The sequence below is a fragment of the Pholis gunnellus genome (genome assembly GCF_910591455.1).
Source record: "Pholis gunnellus genome assembly, chromosome: 5".
Lineage (NCBI taxonomy): Eukaryota > Metazoa > Chordata > Actinopteri > Perciformes > Pholidae > Pholis > Pholis gunnellus.
This window is the reverse complement of record NC_136531.1, coordinates 13,167,298-13,185,307: the sequence shown is the minus strand read 5'-3', so window position 1 is coordinate 13,185,307 and position 18,010 is coordinate 13,167,298. Positions and strand designations below refer to the sequence as shown.

Sequence of the window (18,010 nt, the reverse complement as noted above, 5' to 3'; positions counted from 1 at the left end):
CTAGTTCTACAGTGCACCAACTTCTGTGATTTATGATCAAGGCTGATGCTCATGATGAAGTTGTGAGTACTATTTTTTAAATTCTGTTTAATAAACCAGCAGAAATCCTTATTTAAGTCTAGAGTTGTTTGTATCTGTGATACCTGGGAAACATGAACATTGAAAACAAATATAAGTGGAAGATTGTGCCATCAATTTGTGGTACAACTACAAACATTAAAAGACAAATCAGAAGGCAATTTTTGCATGAAGTTTATTAATGCAGCACCACTGCAGAAATATTGTATTATTATTCTAAGTAAAATGGAAAATAAACTTAAAATATTGTAAATATCATTACAATGTTGTAAGTCCTAAAACTGCACAAAAAAACAATAAATTCAAAGAAGACTGTAGATGTTAAATAAAGAACAAGATTTAAATATGTGCGCTCTCATAACACGGTTATTATGACTGACCACAAGGCAAAATTAATAAAGATCATGAGTAAGATTTAACATAAAAGTAATCCAACGTTAATGTCCGAAATGGAAAACATTGGTTTCTAAAGTCTTGAAAAGGTCCTTTAGTGGTGTGACCACCGCGCCCCCATTTAACCGCGGTACTTCCTCTGATGCGCGCTTCGGTCTTGGTCGGGTGTGATGCTGCATCAGCGGCGCCACTGGTTTGCGCGGCATGTTGTGTGCGCCCGAGTTTCTCACCTGAAGTTCAGTTGTTCCTCGACTGCTGGGGGGAGATCCAACCGTTGCCTCCAAGGGGATTTGGAGAGTTTGGAGAGACGACTGGTGCTCTGTTGAGTGTGCAACTGTTTTCTCAGTGGACAGTTGGACTGGGAGGCTTGAGTCTGCAAATTACAAACAATAGCAGGAGAAAGAGGCACAAAGTTATGAGCAGCCACACATCATCCAGAGAAATGTGGGATACTACACAACTAGAACTATAGAGCTTGACAGTGACCAATGGAAAGTCCAAAAATCTAAAATTCACTAAGTGTGTTTCACCGATGTTTCTGAATGCAAGTAACCACGACTTGGGTGTGTATTTCCTATTAATACTGAGCAGTAAATGTCATGCATTCAAACATTTGAAGTGATTTTTGAGTTGTATTAAGAGCCTTTTTTGTAATTGATTTCAAGGTACATTGACTTACAATAATAATAAATGAATAATAATTTCAGATTTCTCATATCTAAACACCAGAGTAAATCAATAGCTGTCGGGGGTCCCAAAGAGTTGCTCACATTAACGGATAAGTCTGCCCATGGTGTTTTTATCCTGAACCAGAGTGTATTTCACTGTTTCTGACCGTGAGCAGCAGAGCACAGTGCTGAGTGTGACGTTGTTTGTATGAGCAGAAACACAACAGGCCAAGCATTCAGGGCACGTTTTCAAAGAGCCTGAACTAGTTAATATAAATATCTTCAACAGGAATGAGTAAACCGCATACCTGAAGTGACACCGATCTGAAAACGGTCCCGTTGCTCTTCATCCTGTTGGTACGGGCTCAGGCACAGGAAGAGAGTCTTCAGAACTGAATTTGCAGTGTCTGCAACTTCAGATCCAACGAAATGAGGCATAAACAACATATTTCAGTCGTGCAAGTCAGAATTTCACACCGGTATTTGTAAGCAGTGTGGAGCATGTTTACCTTTGTGGGATGCGATGTCGGGCAGCTGCTGATGAGCATGAGTTCTAGATGGACTGTTACCACAAGGAGCTGGACTGGCAGATATCTCACAGAGAGAATCAAAGCTACACACAGGATTAAGCAGCTGCTTTGTAGGTTTATTTATGTGCTCCGTTGAGTCTTCATTCTCTATTTTTTTAGGATTAGGAGAGAAATAGGAGGATCTTGTCGCACAAGAGATTTCTTTGACAGGTCTAAGCCGGTGTTGGAGAGGCGTCTCTACATCAGAAGCTCTTGGTTTGGAGTTTGATAAAGGAGATGTATTATCAACTGACTGGTTGGACTGTTGAGAGCAGGAGGAAGGCCTTGAACAATCTGGTTGAGATTGGATGCACGGGAGAGGCGCAGCACTGGGAGGGGCAGCGAAAAGGCTGAGGAAGGACCTGGCAGGGGCTTTGTCAGGTTCAACTGCACTTTGAACACGATTACTTCTGCAACCTGCAGGCTGCGGAGCAGGACAGGAAGATTGGATGAAGCCTTGAGGACAAGGGGAACCTGGTCCAGAATCGTCTATTGGCTGCAGAGTGTCAGTAATGGGGCTTGCGAAAAGGCTATGAAAGGGTCTTTTCAGGGTCTTTTTATATCCAACTGCCAAATCACCACAATGTGCCGTTTTACTGCTGCACTCCGCTGTGATGACAGTTGAATAAGGCGTGTCGTGGTTGAGGACAGATTGTGTCTTTTTGGAGTGCAGGTGGATCTCAGTGGGTTGTTTTTCTACAAAATGACGACTGCCGGAGCTTTCAGAAGCACTTGTCTTAAAGGAGCCGGTGACAGGTTCAACAGGAACAGCAGCTCCAACTTTGAAGTCGGTGAAACCTGAAGGAGGAGAAAAAGGCTTTGTTGAGGCTGGTGAGTCAGACGTCAGAACAGAGAGATGTGGCCTCAGCTGTGTAGGATGTTTGGAAGTAGACGTCTGACTTGATGGGCTTGAAAAAATACTTTTGCGATTAGTGCGTCCAAAAGGAAGAACACCTTCACTTTTACAGGTGTCAGAGCGCGTAATATCCAAAGGCAGGCGCATGCATCCTTTCATATCTCCTTTGGAGAACACAGACTTCTCTGCTACAGTAACAGGAGAATGCAGCAACTCTAACTTGACTTCATGAGCAGCTCTTTGAGCAGGTTTCATCGACTCTGGCATATTGCCACCTCGTGTCTTATTATCCCTGGAGGCCAGAGTAAGACTAGGGCAGTTCTTTGAAAGCAGCCCGGTGTGCACATGGAGGGATGACAGGCTCTTGAATACTTTTTCCTGGGAATTGTTCACTCCATTTCTGGTATTTACCGAATGCAAGACCTTCTCATCTTGGGTTTCTGAGCTTAGCAGGGGCTCAGTAAACTCTTCAAAGTCAGTTCTTGGGGTATAGGACACAGTTTGTGCAGTAGGAGGGGTAGGTGAGGGTCTAAAGGTAGAATCTTCCACTGATTTAAAAGACCTGAGAACAGCATCCACAGAGTAGGGAACTTTGCTTTGGTTTGCAGAGACTGAACTGACAGACTCATGACTTCCTGGAGTTGTAAAGAAACTAGGGAAAGGTTTGAATAGTTGAGGTCCAAGCACTGCTGCAACTGAATAACAAACTGGCTCCTCATGTTCAAGGTCACTTGACGGGGGGAGGTGAGGTTGGGCAGCATCTGATGCATTTGGTGGGACAGCTTCCTCCATATCATCAGCCAGCTCTTTAGTCTGACCATCCTTCTCAACATTTGTTTCTCCGCTGTTGTAAAAGTTAGGCCTAAAAAAAGAAAGAAAAAAAAGAAAGCAAATCAGCATGTTACTTACTCGTATCATAACTGGTATCAATGATTGATTACTAGATGAATTCCAATGCAAGAATTACATTGATGTATTTACAGAATGACAAGTTAACGTTTGTATGTGCATACCTGAGTGGTTGCAGGAGTGCATCAGAAGTCCTACTTGCTTCTGTAATTTCTGGCTCATCTGTGTTTTCTGGCTGTCCGGACGACTCCTGTTCAGCTTTTTTTGAAAGTGCATGGAGTTCATCATCACGTTTGAATGCCTGCAGTGAGAAGAAGGGAAGACATGCAATTGTTTTCAGCACACAGCAATGCCTATAAAACATTGTAGGAACTTTTTCATGAGTGGATTCTTACATACACACCTCATGCAACAGTTGGTTTGTGAGGTCATTAAGTGGCTCGTGGGAAAACTTGCAATCCGCTCCTTGAGAACATTTTCCTTTTCTGTGGAAGAACTTGCAAGGAAATGACTGTGCAGCTTAGTAAAGGAAATATTAGATATCTAATAACCCTAAGTTTCTGACAAATAGTACAAGACCTATAACTGCAATGGGTTTATGAAAAATGTACAGATCATTGCTGTTCAACCAAAGGATATTATGCATGTATGGGCAGCTCTCCTCCTTTGAGCAGTGTCCTTGAACGTAGAACTTGCACACTTCTTTGACGAGATTGTTGTATCCCTTAACATGTTCCAGTTGGCAGTCGTCCTCCTGTGTGCAGTTATAATGACACTCAATAAAGGCCAGAATAATGATACATTGTTCTATCCAATAAGTTACTTAGAAATTTGGTATTATATAACTTTTTAATTACATATACATGTTTAACATAACCTGCCTTGATGCACCTTCCCCAAAGGAAATGTCGACAAATTAACCGCCCATCCACCAACATGCCATTCTGGTCCTTGAACTCCTGTGACATTGTCTTTGGACGTTTCACTTGGACGTCCTGAGAGGAAAGACGAGCATAACGTTAAGATTCACAAACATTTTTAATTAATACATGATTAAAACGTTGACCCCTTGAACTAATATCAGTGGTGTATTCAAACTTTTAACTGGTTATGAACCAGTCTCACTTTTATACTGATGCCTCTATATGAACTACATAAGTAAACGAGACCATCAGCAAGTAGATTGGCTATCAAAAGCCTTTTAGCTCTGTGACCTTTCATCCTATCATATGACCCTGTTTTTTTGGCTTTGATTTTTGACAATATACAGTCGGCCCTGTTTTCATTAGACATGCAAAAGGACTCTGCAAGGCTGACACTCTTGCTTACCTGCTTGTTATTTCTATTTTGTCTGTATCTTCCACCCTGTCCCCAAGTAGGTTGAGTCTGATGACTTCCACCTCTATTAGCAGGTCTTTGTCTATTCTTCTGATGATGATGATGATGGTGATTTTTCGGCCCCTCCAGCTTGTTTTTCTGTTGCTGCTGCTTGTTCACATTACGGTTATTTTTAGTTGTGTAATTCTGACCTTTGTTATTGTGGCCAGATTCATAACTATGATTATGCATCACTTCTTTGGTGAAGCCAGCACTTGCACGTTCGCCATCAGTGTTACGGCTATGGTAGTGTATGGCCTGGTAGTCATCTTCTCTGAAGGATGCAGCATTACAACTTCTGGTTGTCTGGACTCCGTGACATAGCTTCTGTGGAAAGAAAACGCAAAGAAATCAAATGTCATGGACATGCCTGTTAATATTGTAAGACAACCTTTTTAAGTTTGGGAAGTACAAATACGAATACATGTTGTGCAGACAAGCAGCACAAACCCCGCATCTAAACGAATGCTTACAATATTACATTTCTGCACTAAAATATGTAGTTGAAGTGAAGGCTACAGTTTGTGAGGCTGTTGACGTGTATTGCATTGCATTATACTGGGAGGAGTTACAAATATTTTGTCCAATAAACAATATCAATGACGGAACACTAAATAAAGTTGTGCGTAATATTTGACTATGAACATCAGATTTCCTTAATAGTAATTGATTATTTTTTCCTCATCAATTCATTGATTTAATTTTGGCCATATCGCTTTGCCTTCTTTCAATGATCCTGTTTGAAATGCCAATCTCATCTTTATTTTCCTCTTTCATTTGTGTTCGATTGAGTTCTGCTGTTCGTCTCATTTAAAAAGAAAAAAACAAAACAATTATTGATTGATGTAAGTGACTCAAGTGTTGATTTGATCTTTCATATTGTGAATTTGACAGATGACAAAAACCTACATTACAGAAACGTATCTCCAATAAACTAAGCCGCCAGGGTGAAAGAATTCAACTCTTTCTCTTGCATTAGCCAACACTGAAATGTTACAGCATTACAACCTTCACGGGTGTCAGGATTATTGCAGGGCTGTTGTTGCATTAGTATTAGCTGGGTGCATCACATAAACTGGAAACTGAGTGTATCTACAACGATGCCGAAATCTAGAATTTTCCCTGTGAAATCACTTTCACAAAATGTGACATAAATCTTTTGCAAGTTTTGCAACAAGGACCTAACTCTCTTTAATAAAGAGATAGAACATAATAAATAGAAAGCATCCTGATTGGAAACATTACAAACTGGCATGAGATGTGCACAGTGAAGGACAGGAGGGCTCTACTGCGGGTCATTTAAGCTGCTCAGAACATCATTGGTGCCCATTATCTACCCAGCATCAGTGATATTGGTGACAAGAGGTGCCTGCGAAGATCCCAACGGATTAAAAAGAATGCGAGACCCCTTGATTAACCCTCCACATATAATGTTTTTGTTTTTCCTATGTCGCAAAATGGCACTACAAACAATGACAATAAAATAAGTTAATATTAGTTAAAGTTCATCTCACCTTTTTATAAGGGCCAGTCTGCTCAACCTGGATTTTCCTCTTTCTGGCATTGCCTCTTTGACCACTCCCAGTCTCGTTCCTGCAAAACAAAATAAATATTTAATTAATAATGACCACAACATGCAGATCACAGCTAATGGTTGACTACAGTTAAATACCGTCACCTGTGCGTAAAGGCGGGTGGACCAGGGCTCTTGACACCTTCTTCGACAGCAGCTAGTCCCGTGAACAGGTTTGCGAAAGCCATTTTATTTTGCTCGTCATTAGTTATTCGTTTCTTCTGGTGGAAAGACTAGCAAGATGTGGATGTGACCACCTAGTCAGAAGTTATTTAAGTAGAAAACTAAATGTTTAACAGCCACCTGCAGAGGGGGGTTATGCTGCCTCGCGCTCAGAAAACAAGAACTAAAACAAAGCTGCTTTAGTCTCCCCCAGGTATCACCTATCCTAACCTGCTTTCCTGTTCAGGCCTGAAATGCCAAACACACGTTTAAGTTTGATTTGCGGTCCAGTAAATGTGTGCTTCACATGGCTCACGCCATCGTTCACCTCTTCTTCCGTGTTTGAGAAAGACGTCATGTCCCTGGACTCTACCAAGTACGGACAGAGGGGGGCGTCGAGTGAAGACCCTGATACTTGGAGACATCCAGCGGTAGAATTATATATCGCAGGATATATTTGGTACATAATGTATGATGAACTTTAGGATTATAACAAGTACATATACGCTGTTGCTGATTTTTAGAACAAAATGTGTTTTGTGATGCAGCTGTGGGTTGAGTTGAAGGACTTGATGGTCCATTATAATAGCAAATTCCACAAAGATCTGTCAGTTAACGGAAGACATTTTGACATGTCACGGCAGGAAAAGCAGAGATGTAAATAACTAAATTAATGATGGCTGAGTTCCAATTATCTGCTCCAGTTTCAGGGCCCTGGTATTATGTGTGCTGGCTCATTGTCACACTGTCGTGGCGTATTGGGACACTTGAATTAAACAGAGTCATTATAATTGTTAATGTTATCAGTAGCACCTGTGCTTTTCCTACTATAATGATTCAAAACGTCTGCTGTGAAAAAAGCCTATAGTATTAGGCTACTTGGTAAATATCATATCCAATTAGGAAATGGAAAGAGACTCACTTAAACTTTACACACTTTAATAATGACTTTAAATTGTAGCCAACAAAAGTGCCAAGAAACTACATTGTTTTATATCTCAGTTTTTATTATTTTGATGAGTATGTTGCATGTTATTTTATCCGTCTTTTTGTTTATGTAGCCTTTATTCGACTCCCATTCCTATCTCTGACTCTCTACCTGTGTTAAGTGATTATTTTATGTTTATTATTGTATTCCCCGATTTGAATTGTGCATGTTCCATTGAGAACATAAACCATGCTCTTTGTGAAAATCAATGGTTGTAGAGGAGAAGTATATCTGCTGTTCTGTCTTCCTTGTCAACTATCAAATTTAGCCCAAATATAACCTTTGTTGTCCCGTGAGTTGTCACATTACAATTAACTTAATTTCTCGTTGTCCCGTGATGAAATACCTTGAGATTTGGTTTGGCTACAGACTTGATAGACTAATATACTGAACTGGAAATATAATAGACTGTGGTCTGTACTACAACACCCACAACACAGTCTCTCATTTAAATGCTTCAGCAAATACACTGATGTATATTTAACAGAAAAAGTTGGGTCTATGGTTTTGGGTTAGAATAAATCAAATCCACTCTATCCAGGTTGCTTCTCTTTGTTACTGTCAAGAGCAATTCAATCTTAAACGAATGGGATTAAAATGTAATTGAATCCCCTCGGCTGAATGGTGAACAAGCACACTCTGCCTATCGTTAATCAAAGAGATAGCGATAGAGGCTGGACTTTGTTCCTCCACATAGAAGGCCGTCCCTGTGTCGGGCTCAAAGTTCAGGTCACACAGACACTTTGGTTTTGCCTCTGAGTTGTGTTTGTGTTTCCCTTCAGTCTCTGAACTCTTAACTGTCCATATTGAGCTGTTTGAGCGACAGAATGACCCGTTGGGCTCTTATTGCTCCCCTCCTGCTGGGCCTGTTCATCCACAGTGCTGTCAGTCAAGATGCTGAGGACCCTGCTGCAACCACACCACCACCACCACCACCACCACAGGACCAGGCCTCTGATGTCACACAGGCGGAGGACGAGGACGCAGAATGGGGAATGAACTCCCTCAGAGACGGCTTTGAGTCAGTCGGCGGATACTTTGATTCGATGCTGGAGTTCATGGGTGGACGTGATGGAGTGTGCCAATACCACTGTCGATATGGTAAGTCGGTTAAATGGATGAGTAAGTATAGTTTAGCGTTAGAATAATACTGATATTGATCAGCCGCTGTGGACCACCACTGATATATCATTTTAGAGCTTCAAAATATTTTACATTTTAATTGAAAGGAGGAGATGTATTACTGTATCCCCTTAATACTGATTACGTGCAGTGGGAAGGGTTAGTCTAAGGGTTGGGTGTCCTATGCTCCAGTTGATAGTGTTTCCACCCCAATAACAATAAAGTCCTTCAAGGGAAAAAGAAAAAGAAAACATGTCTTCCTTTTTGGAATCAAATTGTTAAATTCATAGATATTGAATAATTGCAAAAAATCATGCCTCTTAAAAAATGCATAAACAGAACATATAGGTCTCAAATCAACGCATTTTAATTGCCATCTTTCTCACAATAAAAGTGTTCATTTGATTACACTTCACCACATTGAATATATCATCAATGATATCTTATATCTAGCAATGATTTGAAATTTGATTTTTAAATGGTTTAAATATTCAATAGTGTATGCAATACCTAATCTATCTCTGCACAAATGCGCCTCTGTTGCTCTTATGAATGGTAACTGACATTACATTATAAACTGTGTAATGTGGTTACTAGTCTGTATGGAACAGCAATGCAACAATGTAAACCCAATAACAATAATGCACTGATACTTATCATATCACCACTTATCATAGCTGTTATCATCTGGAAATGGACTGTGACCCCATAATGATTCATGCAGTGACTGGGGAAGGTTACTAATAACACGTGAACCACATAAGTAACCTTTGTCTATCTATGTGCATGGGTCAACTATAAACCCATGTGGTTTTCTAACCGCTGTAATACATGACCTACATCTGGTATTTTGTCTGCTTCCCCTTTCAGGTAAAGATCCCATTCCTCGTCCTGGCTACCAGATGCCAGAGCCTGATGGATGTAGCTCCTACTTCTTCGGTCTTCCTGTTCCAGAGGGGGTATGCTTCTTCTGTCTGTTCAGGGCAAAGTCATGGGGATTTATGGGACCTGGAAATTTGATTGATAAACAAAGCTGAAACTACATGTGCAGCAAAAAAACATCCTTCGGCAAAAAGAACATAATGTATAACCTTTCGTCCTTAATAATCATCATACAGTCCCTAAACGTCTTTACTTGACTGCATAGTGGAATACATTTTGAGTTTACAGCAAAACTAACCACATGTGAATGCCACATACCGATACATGTATCACCTGTGTTGTGTACCAGATGGACATGGGCATCCCTGCCATGACCAAGTGCTGCAATCAGCTGGATATGTGTTACGACACCTGCGGCTCCAACAAGTACCGCTGTGACTCCAAGTTCCGCTGGTGCCTCCACAGCATCTGCTCGGACCTCAAGAAGAGTCTTGGCTTTGTGTCAAAAGTTGAAGGTTGGTTGTTTTAACGCATCTTTTACGCAGGACTGAGTTACTGAGCCCATCCCTGTTTATCAGCACCATTCTGCCTCAACTTCAGCTTTAATAATTCTGCCATTCCTGCTTCTGTCACTTTCTCTCCTCAGCATGTGAAGCAGTAGCAGACACCTTGTTCAACACAGTGTGGACTCTGGGCTGCAGACCCTACATGAACGGCCAGAGAGCGTCATGCCTCTGTCAGGGAGAGGAGAAGGATGAACTTTAAAGCATGAAACGCTCTCCTATTTATAACAGTGTCAACTAGGGCAGCTGTTGCAAAGACTGCTGTGTGGACTACTTGAGTAATTTATTTGGAAGTTATTGTTCTGGTCATTACATTACTTCAATCAAAATGTAGATGTTATTGTTAAAAGTTCAACTTTGTTGCAAGCCAAAACTTGTTTTTGTTTATTTGTCAATAGTGTTTGTGTATTAGCACCAATACAGTTGGCAAAGGCATGTGATTTAGGAAAAGCAAAAATATTGTGGCGTGAACAACACATATAGATAGCCTCTTGTGCTTCATACTTTTGGGTATGTATTACCATGTTCGACTTATTATACAGTATGAATAAATGTTATGGACACATGCATGGACGTGATTTTTTCATTTCATGGTTTCACTACTGACACCATTCAACACCTACAAGCAGAGATGGTCAAAAGTATTTTTTGCAAGTCTCTTATGGTTGTAATAAACAATCTGTCATGTAAGTCTGCTTAGAACAGAGCATAGCTATATCTAAGGAAGTCAGAGCATGTACTGTATCATCACTATCTATTGGCAGTATCAGCATTGATTCATATTTTGGTACACAATCACTTTAAGAGGTTTGCAAACTTTCCTTTAAAGTAAATGACTATTTTTGCCCCTAAAAATGGATATAGACTAACTGTATTGTATAGTTACACTAAATCTCCTACTAATGACAGTTTATAATATACTGTTACTTAAAGGAGCAGTTCACCCCAAAATCAAAAATACATATTCTTCCTATTTATCAATAGATTGTTTTAGTGTTAGTTGCCTTGTTTTGGAGATATCGGCTGTAGATGTCTGTCTTCTCTTGAATATAACGGGACTATATGGCACTCGGCTTGTGGTGCTCAAAGCTCCAAAAAAAACATTTGAAAGACGGAAATCACAATTTCTGGAAAGAGACATTGCCGCTGAGTCTCAAGCCTGTGAAGGGTAAGTCCAAAGTGGTGAGAAAGTTCAGGCTGTGTTGACTCAAAGGGTCTAAAATAAAAGGCTCATACTGTACACTGAACATTTCACAAATAAAGACTTCAGGTTCGTTTTAGCGGTCCTTTGTCTGCCGAAACTTTACTTACAGCTAAATGCTAACACGTGTTAAAGAGCTAATATTTACAGTGTTGAGCTGGTCAGAATGACCTCGAAAGAGAACTGCACCGATTTAGTATCGACTACCAACGTTTCAATATTTTTTGGAAGACTTCACTTGGAAAAGCATTTTGAATGCAAAATACACTTTTAATATAAAAATATATATATATATATATATTCATCAACAGATTAAGACAGAGCCTGCAACACATACTTTGTTTAATCAAATGTATACAGCACCAAGAAAAAAAGGCCGTTTATAAACAGAGTTAAAAAGTAGTAAAATTCACAGTAATGTGGAGCTGATACGGGTAATACCCGTCTCAACCCAAACCGGCAATTTAACGGCACAAAAATATTCTTTTGAGAAAGACACAATTTACTTGTTAAGAGTTTGAGGATGATTCAGTACAAAACTGGAAATATGACTAAACACTAAATGGCGCTGTAACACCATTAACTGCATGTGTAAATAATGAATGTTGAACATGAGCCACATGGTCCGTCGGGGCTCACAGCAGGTTCAAATGATCCGTCATGACGATCCACACATCTACGGAGAAAAGAGAAAAAAATGTAAAACACGTGAAACCGAATGACAGTTACTCAATGCTGCTGACAAAGTTCCTTTTTTTCATTGTGCATTTAATAAAGACTTAATTTCTTCATTTTTAATGGACATTTAACTAACTAAGTATTACAATTTGATTTAAGTGAGACAGAAAAAGACATTCTGTGACGTTTTGTTGGTTGGAATTTGTTTTTACCCCTCAAATGGAGCATCATAACATAACTTAACGTATTTCATGTTAAATTGGTAGAATCATAAATAGGTACCGATGAATCATTGCAGTGGAAAAACATTTTATTCAGTCTGAGAGGTGAGGGAGTAGGCTGGCTGTGTGACTTTCTGCTTCATCTTCTGGTTGAATGCTTCAAGCTTGAAATAAAAGAATAGAAGTGGTTGAACAATACAGAACATGGTTCATGTTTTACATTTTTGTAGCAGCATACAGACGAACGGGACAAAACCTCCATTATCTAACCTCCCGCAATTAGATGCATTAGGAAGCTGATAAAACCAACATTCCACCAACCTTTTTCCTCAAGTTCGCTTTAATTTCCTCCTCCGTTGGCGGTCGTTTTTCTTCCGACTGCTCGGCTTCAGTGTCATCTTCTTTAAGCTGTGGAGCCTCCACCTTCTCCACCTTTTCCACCTTCTCCACCTTCATCATCTTCTCCACCTTCATCATCTTCTCCATCTTCACCATATTCTCCACCGTTTCCATCATCTGTTTTGCTGCCATTTCTTGTTGTTTCCTTGCGGCTCCAATCCTCTGGCGTTCTGTGAGACCGGGTTTAGCGGTCGGCTGCTCAGTGCTGATGACCTGCAGGGAGCGACTGTCTGAAACAGATCCAGTTTGGTCTTCACTCTTAGAAAGATCTGGATTCACAGATACGTTGATGTCAATAGAGTCGCGCTGGTGTGGGTAATCCACGTTAGGTGCCACTACAGAGCCAGGAACGTGTTTGTAGGGGTTTTGTGGAATAGGACACCCGCTAGTATAAAATGAGGGAGGAATGGCTTCCTGAGAAGGTTCCCAGTAACAATTTGAAGCAGCGCTGTAGGTGTGGGAGTTGAGGGAGTTGAATGGCTGTGTGACTTTCGGCTTCATCTTCGGGTTAGATGCTTCAAGCTTGAAATAAAAGAATAGAAGAGGTTGAACAATACAGAACATAATTCATGTTTTACATTTTTGTAGCAGTAACGGCATATACAAGAACAGGATATATGTGTAGGGAAAAGATCTCATACGAATGTGCGGTACTCCATGAGAAAACATTAAATTCCCTTTCTGAAAATGTTGAGAAATCCTAAAGGTTGATCAAGCATCTCAGAACCTCCTGCCTCACAGCAGGACTTGAGTAATTTATGAAGCTCCCTACCGTACACTGACTTTCTGTGACATCGCTGTTTTACAAATCTTTTAGCAGCAAAGTTAAAAATATGATCACATGTCGTAGTTTTTCGTACAGTTTCAATTTCAAATACCAATGGAAACATTCTTTAAGCAGAAAACAGCACCACTCTTTTGTGTATAGGTTCTATATGTTCATATTATCTATGATGATAATATATTGTAGACAATAGATAACCGAGTGATTGAGCTGACGTACGCAACAATATGATGCCACGTTTTCTAAGTGGCTTATCTAACATCATCAAATTAACCAAAAATACATTTGAGGCTATAAACACTGGCAAGTGTTCATGATTTAAACAAATATATACAATATAAACTTGTAGACGAGATCATTTGATTCAGCTCAGTAACATACACTAGTCAGCTCTATCCATAGTTTTACAATGCCTATATCAGCGCTTCATTTTGCATGTATTGTGCATATTGCGCACACAGCGATGGTTTTGCTTGGGAGTGTGGGCACATCGTCATTAAATGCTTTCTTAATGATAATGGTCATAGAATGGAAAGTGAAAAATAGGCGTAATCATAGAAGCTAGTCTCTATTCAGACATGGTGTAATTTGAATACTATTTAATGAAATGAACATCTCTGATGAACACATGTAGCAGCTCCTTGTACTAGGAAGCTTTATGGATACGACGCCTGGTCCTAAAGATATGAAAAACATTTACATCACTAAGAATCATTGGTGATTTCCTACTCTGAGACTTGATAAATATGGGCCCTGATCCACAAAGGAAACGCATCAATTGTTGTTCAGCTCATCATGGCCCAACTTTTCAGCAGATTTAACTGAAATACTCCTTTGGTATATCTTGATAACAAGCATACAGACGAACGGGACAAAACCTCCATTATCTAACCTCCCACAATTAGATGCATTAGGAAGCTGATAAAAACCAACATTCCACCAACCTTTTTCCTCAAGTTCGCTTTAATTTCCTCCTCCGTTGGCGGTCGTTTTTCTTCCGACTGCTTGGTTTTAGTGTCATCTTCTTTAAGCTGTGGAGCCTCTACCTCTTCCACCTTCTCCACCTTCTCCGCCTCTTCCGCCTCTTCCGCCTCTTCCGCCTCTTCCGCCATCTGTTTTGCTTCCATTTTTCGTTGCTTCCGTGTAGCCTGAACCTTTGCCCAATATAAACGATATTTCTTCCTGTTCCTCTTGTTCCTCTTGCTCTTCTTGCGGGGTTTAGCGGTCGGCTCAGTGCTGATGACCTGCAGGCAGCGACTGCCTGAAACAGATCCAGTTTGGCCTTCACTCTTAGAAAGATCTGGATTCACAGATAGGTTGATGTCAATAGGGTCGCGCTGATGTGGGTAATTCACTTTAGGTGCCACTACAGAGCCAGGAAAGTGTTGGTAGGTGTTTTGTGGATAAGGACACCCGCTAGTATAAAATGAGGGAGGAATGGCTTCCTGAGTAGGTGCCCAGTGATAGTTTGAAGCAGCGCTGTAGGTGCCACTGTGGTAGGCAGTGTACTGTGAGTCTTGGGACAAACTGTTATCTGGAAATGCAGAAAGAGCAGCAGGCTGGGTATACGTATGGTTTTGTTGATACGGATGTTGATAAGAAGAGATTTCTTTGGGGTATTTCTCGTCTTCGTCCCTGTACCTCTGTTCTTCCCTGCTGTCCTCGGTACCGTCATGGCGTGTCGGTCCATCTCCCCTTCTGTCTCTCGAGCGGCTGTGTTCAGACCTTTGTTTCGGTTCTCTGCTGCGCGAGCGCCGACGGCGAGAGGGGCTTGGACTGTTGCTTCTAGAGCTTGATCTTGAGGAGGAGGATGAGGAGGAGGAAGAGGAGTTACTGTCATGTCTTTGAGAGCCCCTCTGCCGACTCTCCTGCTCTACTCTTGCGTCTTCATGCTTCTTCCCATACAGCCTCTCCTGAGTCCGTTCTGCTAATTTGCTCATCTCTTCCACTTCCATGCTCAACCCCAGAGATTTAAGAATGTTCTGGAGCTGTTCACGCTGCTCGTCCACCTTTGGTTTTTCTTCTTCTTTCTTCATCTTCTTCTTCACTGCGGGGGGAGACTTGGATCGACTCCGGTCATTCTTCTTCTCGTCATCATCAGGTGGGGAAAGTCTCTCACTGAGGGATCTCTCCTGACTGGGCGGGTCAGATTTCCTCTCTCCACAGCTGCCCGGCAGCGAGGCTCCACTCTCCGATTGCTGGCTCTCTCTCCTGAGGGTTGGATCTGACTTGTTCTCTACGGCAGGAACCGGAATGTTGAGGAGCTCCTCACCCAAAGGAAGATCCACACTGTCATCGTTGACAATCCTATTGAGGAAGTCCATGTCCACTCCTTTGTTGAGAACGCTGAGGAAGCGCTGGAAACCCTCGTTGACGCCGTTCTCGTTGTCTGGTGAAGTAACGCTTGGGCTGGAAGGAGGTGGTGTGAGGTCAGGGACCTGGGACAAGTCAGGTAAACAGAAGTATTACTCTTTGTTAAAAACAATTCATGAAGACATAAACTAATTAAAACCAGACGATCAACTCCTGAAAGTTTGAATGTTTTTATCCACGTTCCAAGTTTTTTACCAACAACAATAATTGATCAAATAATCAAAACCTCCTATTGTAGCATCACTAAAGTAAACAACCCAATAACTTATTTTGATTTATAGAAGGCACCGTCTGTTAAGAAATCTTGACTTCAGTGTGAGATTATTTATGACATCAAATATCATCAATTATTTTGGTCCTTTTGGACGGAAGGTATAGCTAGTACAAAAACTACAATTTGGGATTAAACCCTCCATCTCGTTCACATCATCAAGCTTACGGTGCCCCGGGAGGATGCAGTGGAGGAGGCCTAGGAGCGCAAGAAACTGAGATACGCTGAGCTTGCAGCCGGCGCTCAACAACATGGCTGGAAAGCAATGGTGTGACTGGAGCTGAGGGAGAGTGCTGAGGGATCATAGCCACGTCAACATCAAGGCTACTCTGGGAGATGTGAGTCTGAGGCAAGGCCCACCGGCAAGCAGTCAAAAGGCTCCCTCTACCCCCTTTGACATCTTTATCTATGTGTGGGTAAAGATGTGCTTAATCAGACAGAAGACCAACCAAAATTGCAAAAAAAAACATTACAAACCTCGATGCTTGCTGGCAAAACAAATGGATCGCTACATCTCCGCTTCATTAGTGCCTTCACTCTGAGCTTCAGAGGATGGTCGTCCTGCAGCAGACCGTCTTTCCTCAGGCGGGATGAGTTCATTCTCTCTTTGGGTGAACGGACCTGAGAATTAAAAAAAACGAGGCAAAACAATAAACTATAATATCATCTGGAAAACAGTTGAAGCTGCAAACACTCATTCTCAAAGTAAAATAATGATCTAAAACAGCTGATTGGTGAAGCTGATCCAACAATCTGTTACTCACCTTTGACAGACAGCTGGCAGGATGTTGTTGCTGTAAAATCAAATTCACCCTGTCTCTAAGAGTGCATGATGCTGATTCATGACAGGAAAAGTCTGGAGACGTTGTGCTCTTCACAAACGGGTCAACTGATTTCAAGGCAATAGCAGCTTTCTTAAGTAGTATCCGCTCCTCTATCTCTCTCAGCTCTTTCCGCTTTCTTGCCAGCTCTGGATCCTCTTCATCCATTTCAAGGGCTTCTCCATCTGCGTCCTCAACTTCTGAGTCCTGAGTGTAAACGTTGTGCAGGGGAAGACTGGCTTCCTTCCATCCCATGCTGCTTTGAGCTTCATCAGCAGTCCGCCTTGCATATTTGCAGAAAGTGTGCCACTCCTCGTGGGTGATTGGAGCATCCTCCATGCTGTTGTTGACATCGTTCTGGTGATTTGGACTCAGACATCTCTGGAATGAGCGAACAGCACCGTGATCCCAGTCGAGTGGATTCATCCTTCGGCCACTTTCTCTCACGGTGTATGCAGTCAGTGCACTCTGCAGAGTAGAAACAGTGTGGAGAGATTACTGTGGGATACTCACAACAGACCTGTGTGTGCATATAACAGGTAACGATAAGTTAAACACTGTGTTTAGATAGCTTAGGCTCGCAGCTAGCAGATTGTTTACCTACTACTGCGACTCAAACTGCCCGTTCCTCTGTCCCATCGCGGTCAACGGGTTATTTTAGGGGATGATACTTCGAAACCGATGTTCTTGAAAAGCAAAATGTCAAAACTGACCTTTAGTAAGCTTCAGGGATAGGTAACGACACTCGTTAGTGTTGAAAAATTAGCTTGAAGTAAAGAAGAGTGGCTAAGAATGTTGTTACTGCTTCGGTGGTGATGAAAAGTGGATGTTAACGGCGCCCCCTGCTGGAGGGAGTACCGACACCACAGAAATAACTCTGCTAATGAGTACATTACATTAGTCATTTAGCAGACGCTTTTATCCAAAGCGACTTACAATAAGTGTATACTACTAGTCACCATAAGTCGTAAGTGCATCTCCTTTTTTAAACAAGCATATAAGAGCATAAACCAGAGCAAAAGTACAGTGCAGAAACAAACTAATACAATAAGTGCAACAAACTTGATCTTCTGGGAGCCGATGTAGAGCCCCGTCATGTGCACATCCCATACTGGTTTCCAGTCAGGATGCCTTCTATTGATCCTCTGTAAAAGTTGACAAGAATTTGGCACAGGAGCTTTG

The 18,010-nt window shown here is 41.4% G+C and overlaps 3 protein-coding genes across 3 annotated transcripts; 1 reads left to right on the top strand and 2 right to left on the bottom strand.

The window, feature by feature from the left end:
* Positions 1-237: 237 nt before the first annotated feature.
* LOC306695908 (uncharacterized protein) lies at positions 238-6,856 on the bottom strand. Its single transcript, XM_079159341.1, has 10 exons — positions 6,469-6,856; positions 6,305-6,383; positions 4,743-5,117; positions 4,295-4,408; positions 4,053-4,167; positions 3,817-3,926; positions 3,578-3,714; positions 1,649-3,426; positions 1,448-1,552; positions 238-844 (listed from the first exon to the last, which is right to left on the bottom strand). Exons 1-10 carry the CDS (start codon positions 6,549-6,551, stop codon positions 516-518), a joined length of 3,225 nt encoding a protein of 1,074 aa, XP_079015467.1. The 5' UTR covers positions 6,552-6,856; the 3' UTR covers positions 238-515.
* Positions 6,857-8,247: 1,391 nt separating this feature from the next.
* Positions 8,248-10,647, top strand: LOC306695552 (group XIIB secretory phospholipase A2-like protein). Its single transcript, XM_079158813.1, has 4 exons — positions 8,248-8,614; positions 9,506-9,594; positions 9,867-10,032; positions 10,164-10,647. Exons 1-4 carry the CDS (start codon positions 8,341-8,343, stop codon positions 10,280-10,282), a joined length of 648 nt encoding a protein of 215 aa, XP_079014939.1. The 5' UTR covers positions 8,248-8,340; the 3' UTR covers positions 10,283-10,647.
* Positions 10,648-11,613: 966 nt separating this feature from the next.
* On the bottom strand, positions 11,614-17,572 carry LOC306695758 (uncharacterized protein). Its single transcript, XM_079159092.1, has 7 exons — positions 17,429-17,572; positions 16,772-17,296; positions 16,485-16,628; positions 14,308-15,801; positions 12,502-13,101; positions 12,242-12,344; positions 11,614-11,957 (listed from the first exon to the last, which is right to left on the bottom strand). Exons 2-6 carry the CDS (start codon positions 17,252-17,254, stop codon positions 12,270-12,272), a joined length of 2,796 nt encoding a protein of 931 aa, XP_079015218.1. The 5' UTR covers positions 17,255-17,296; positions 17,429-17,572; the 3' UTR covers positions 11,614-11,957; positions 12,242-12,269.
* Between the last annotated feature and the right edge of the window lie 438 nt (positions 17,573-18,010).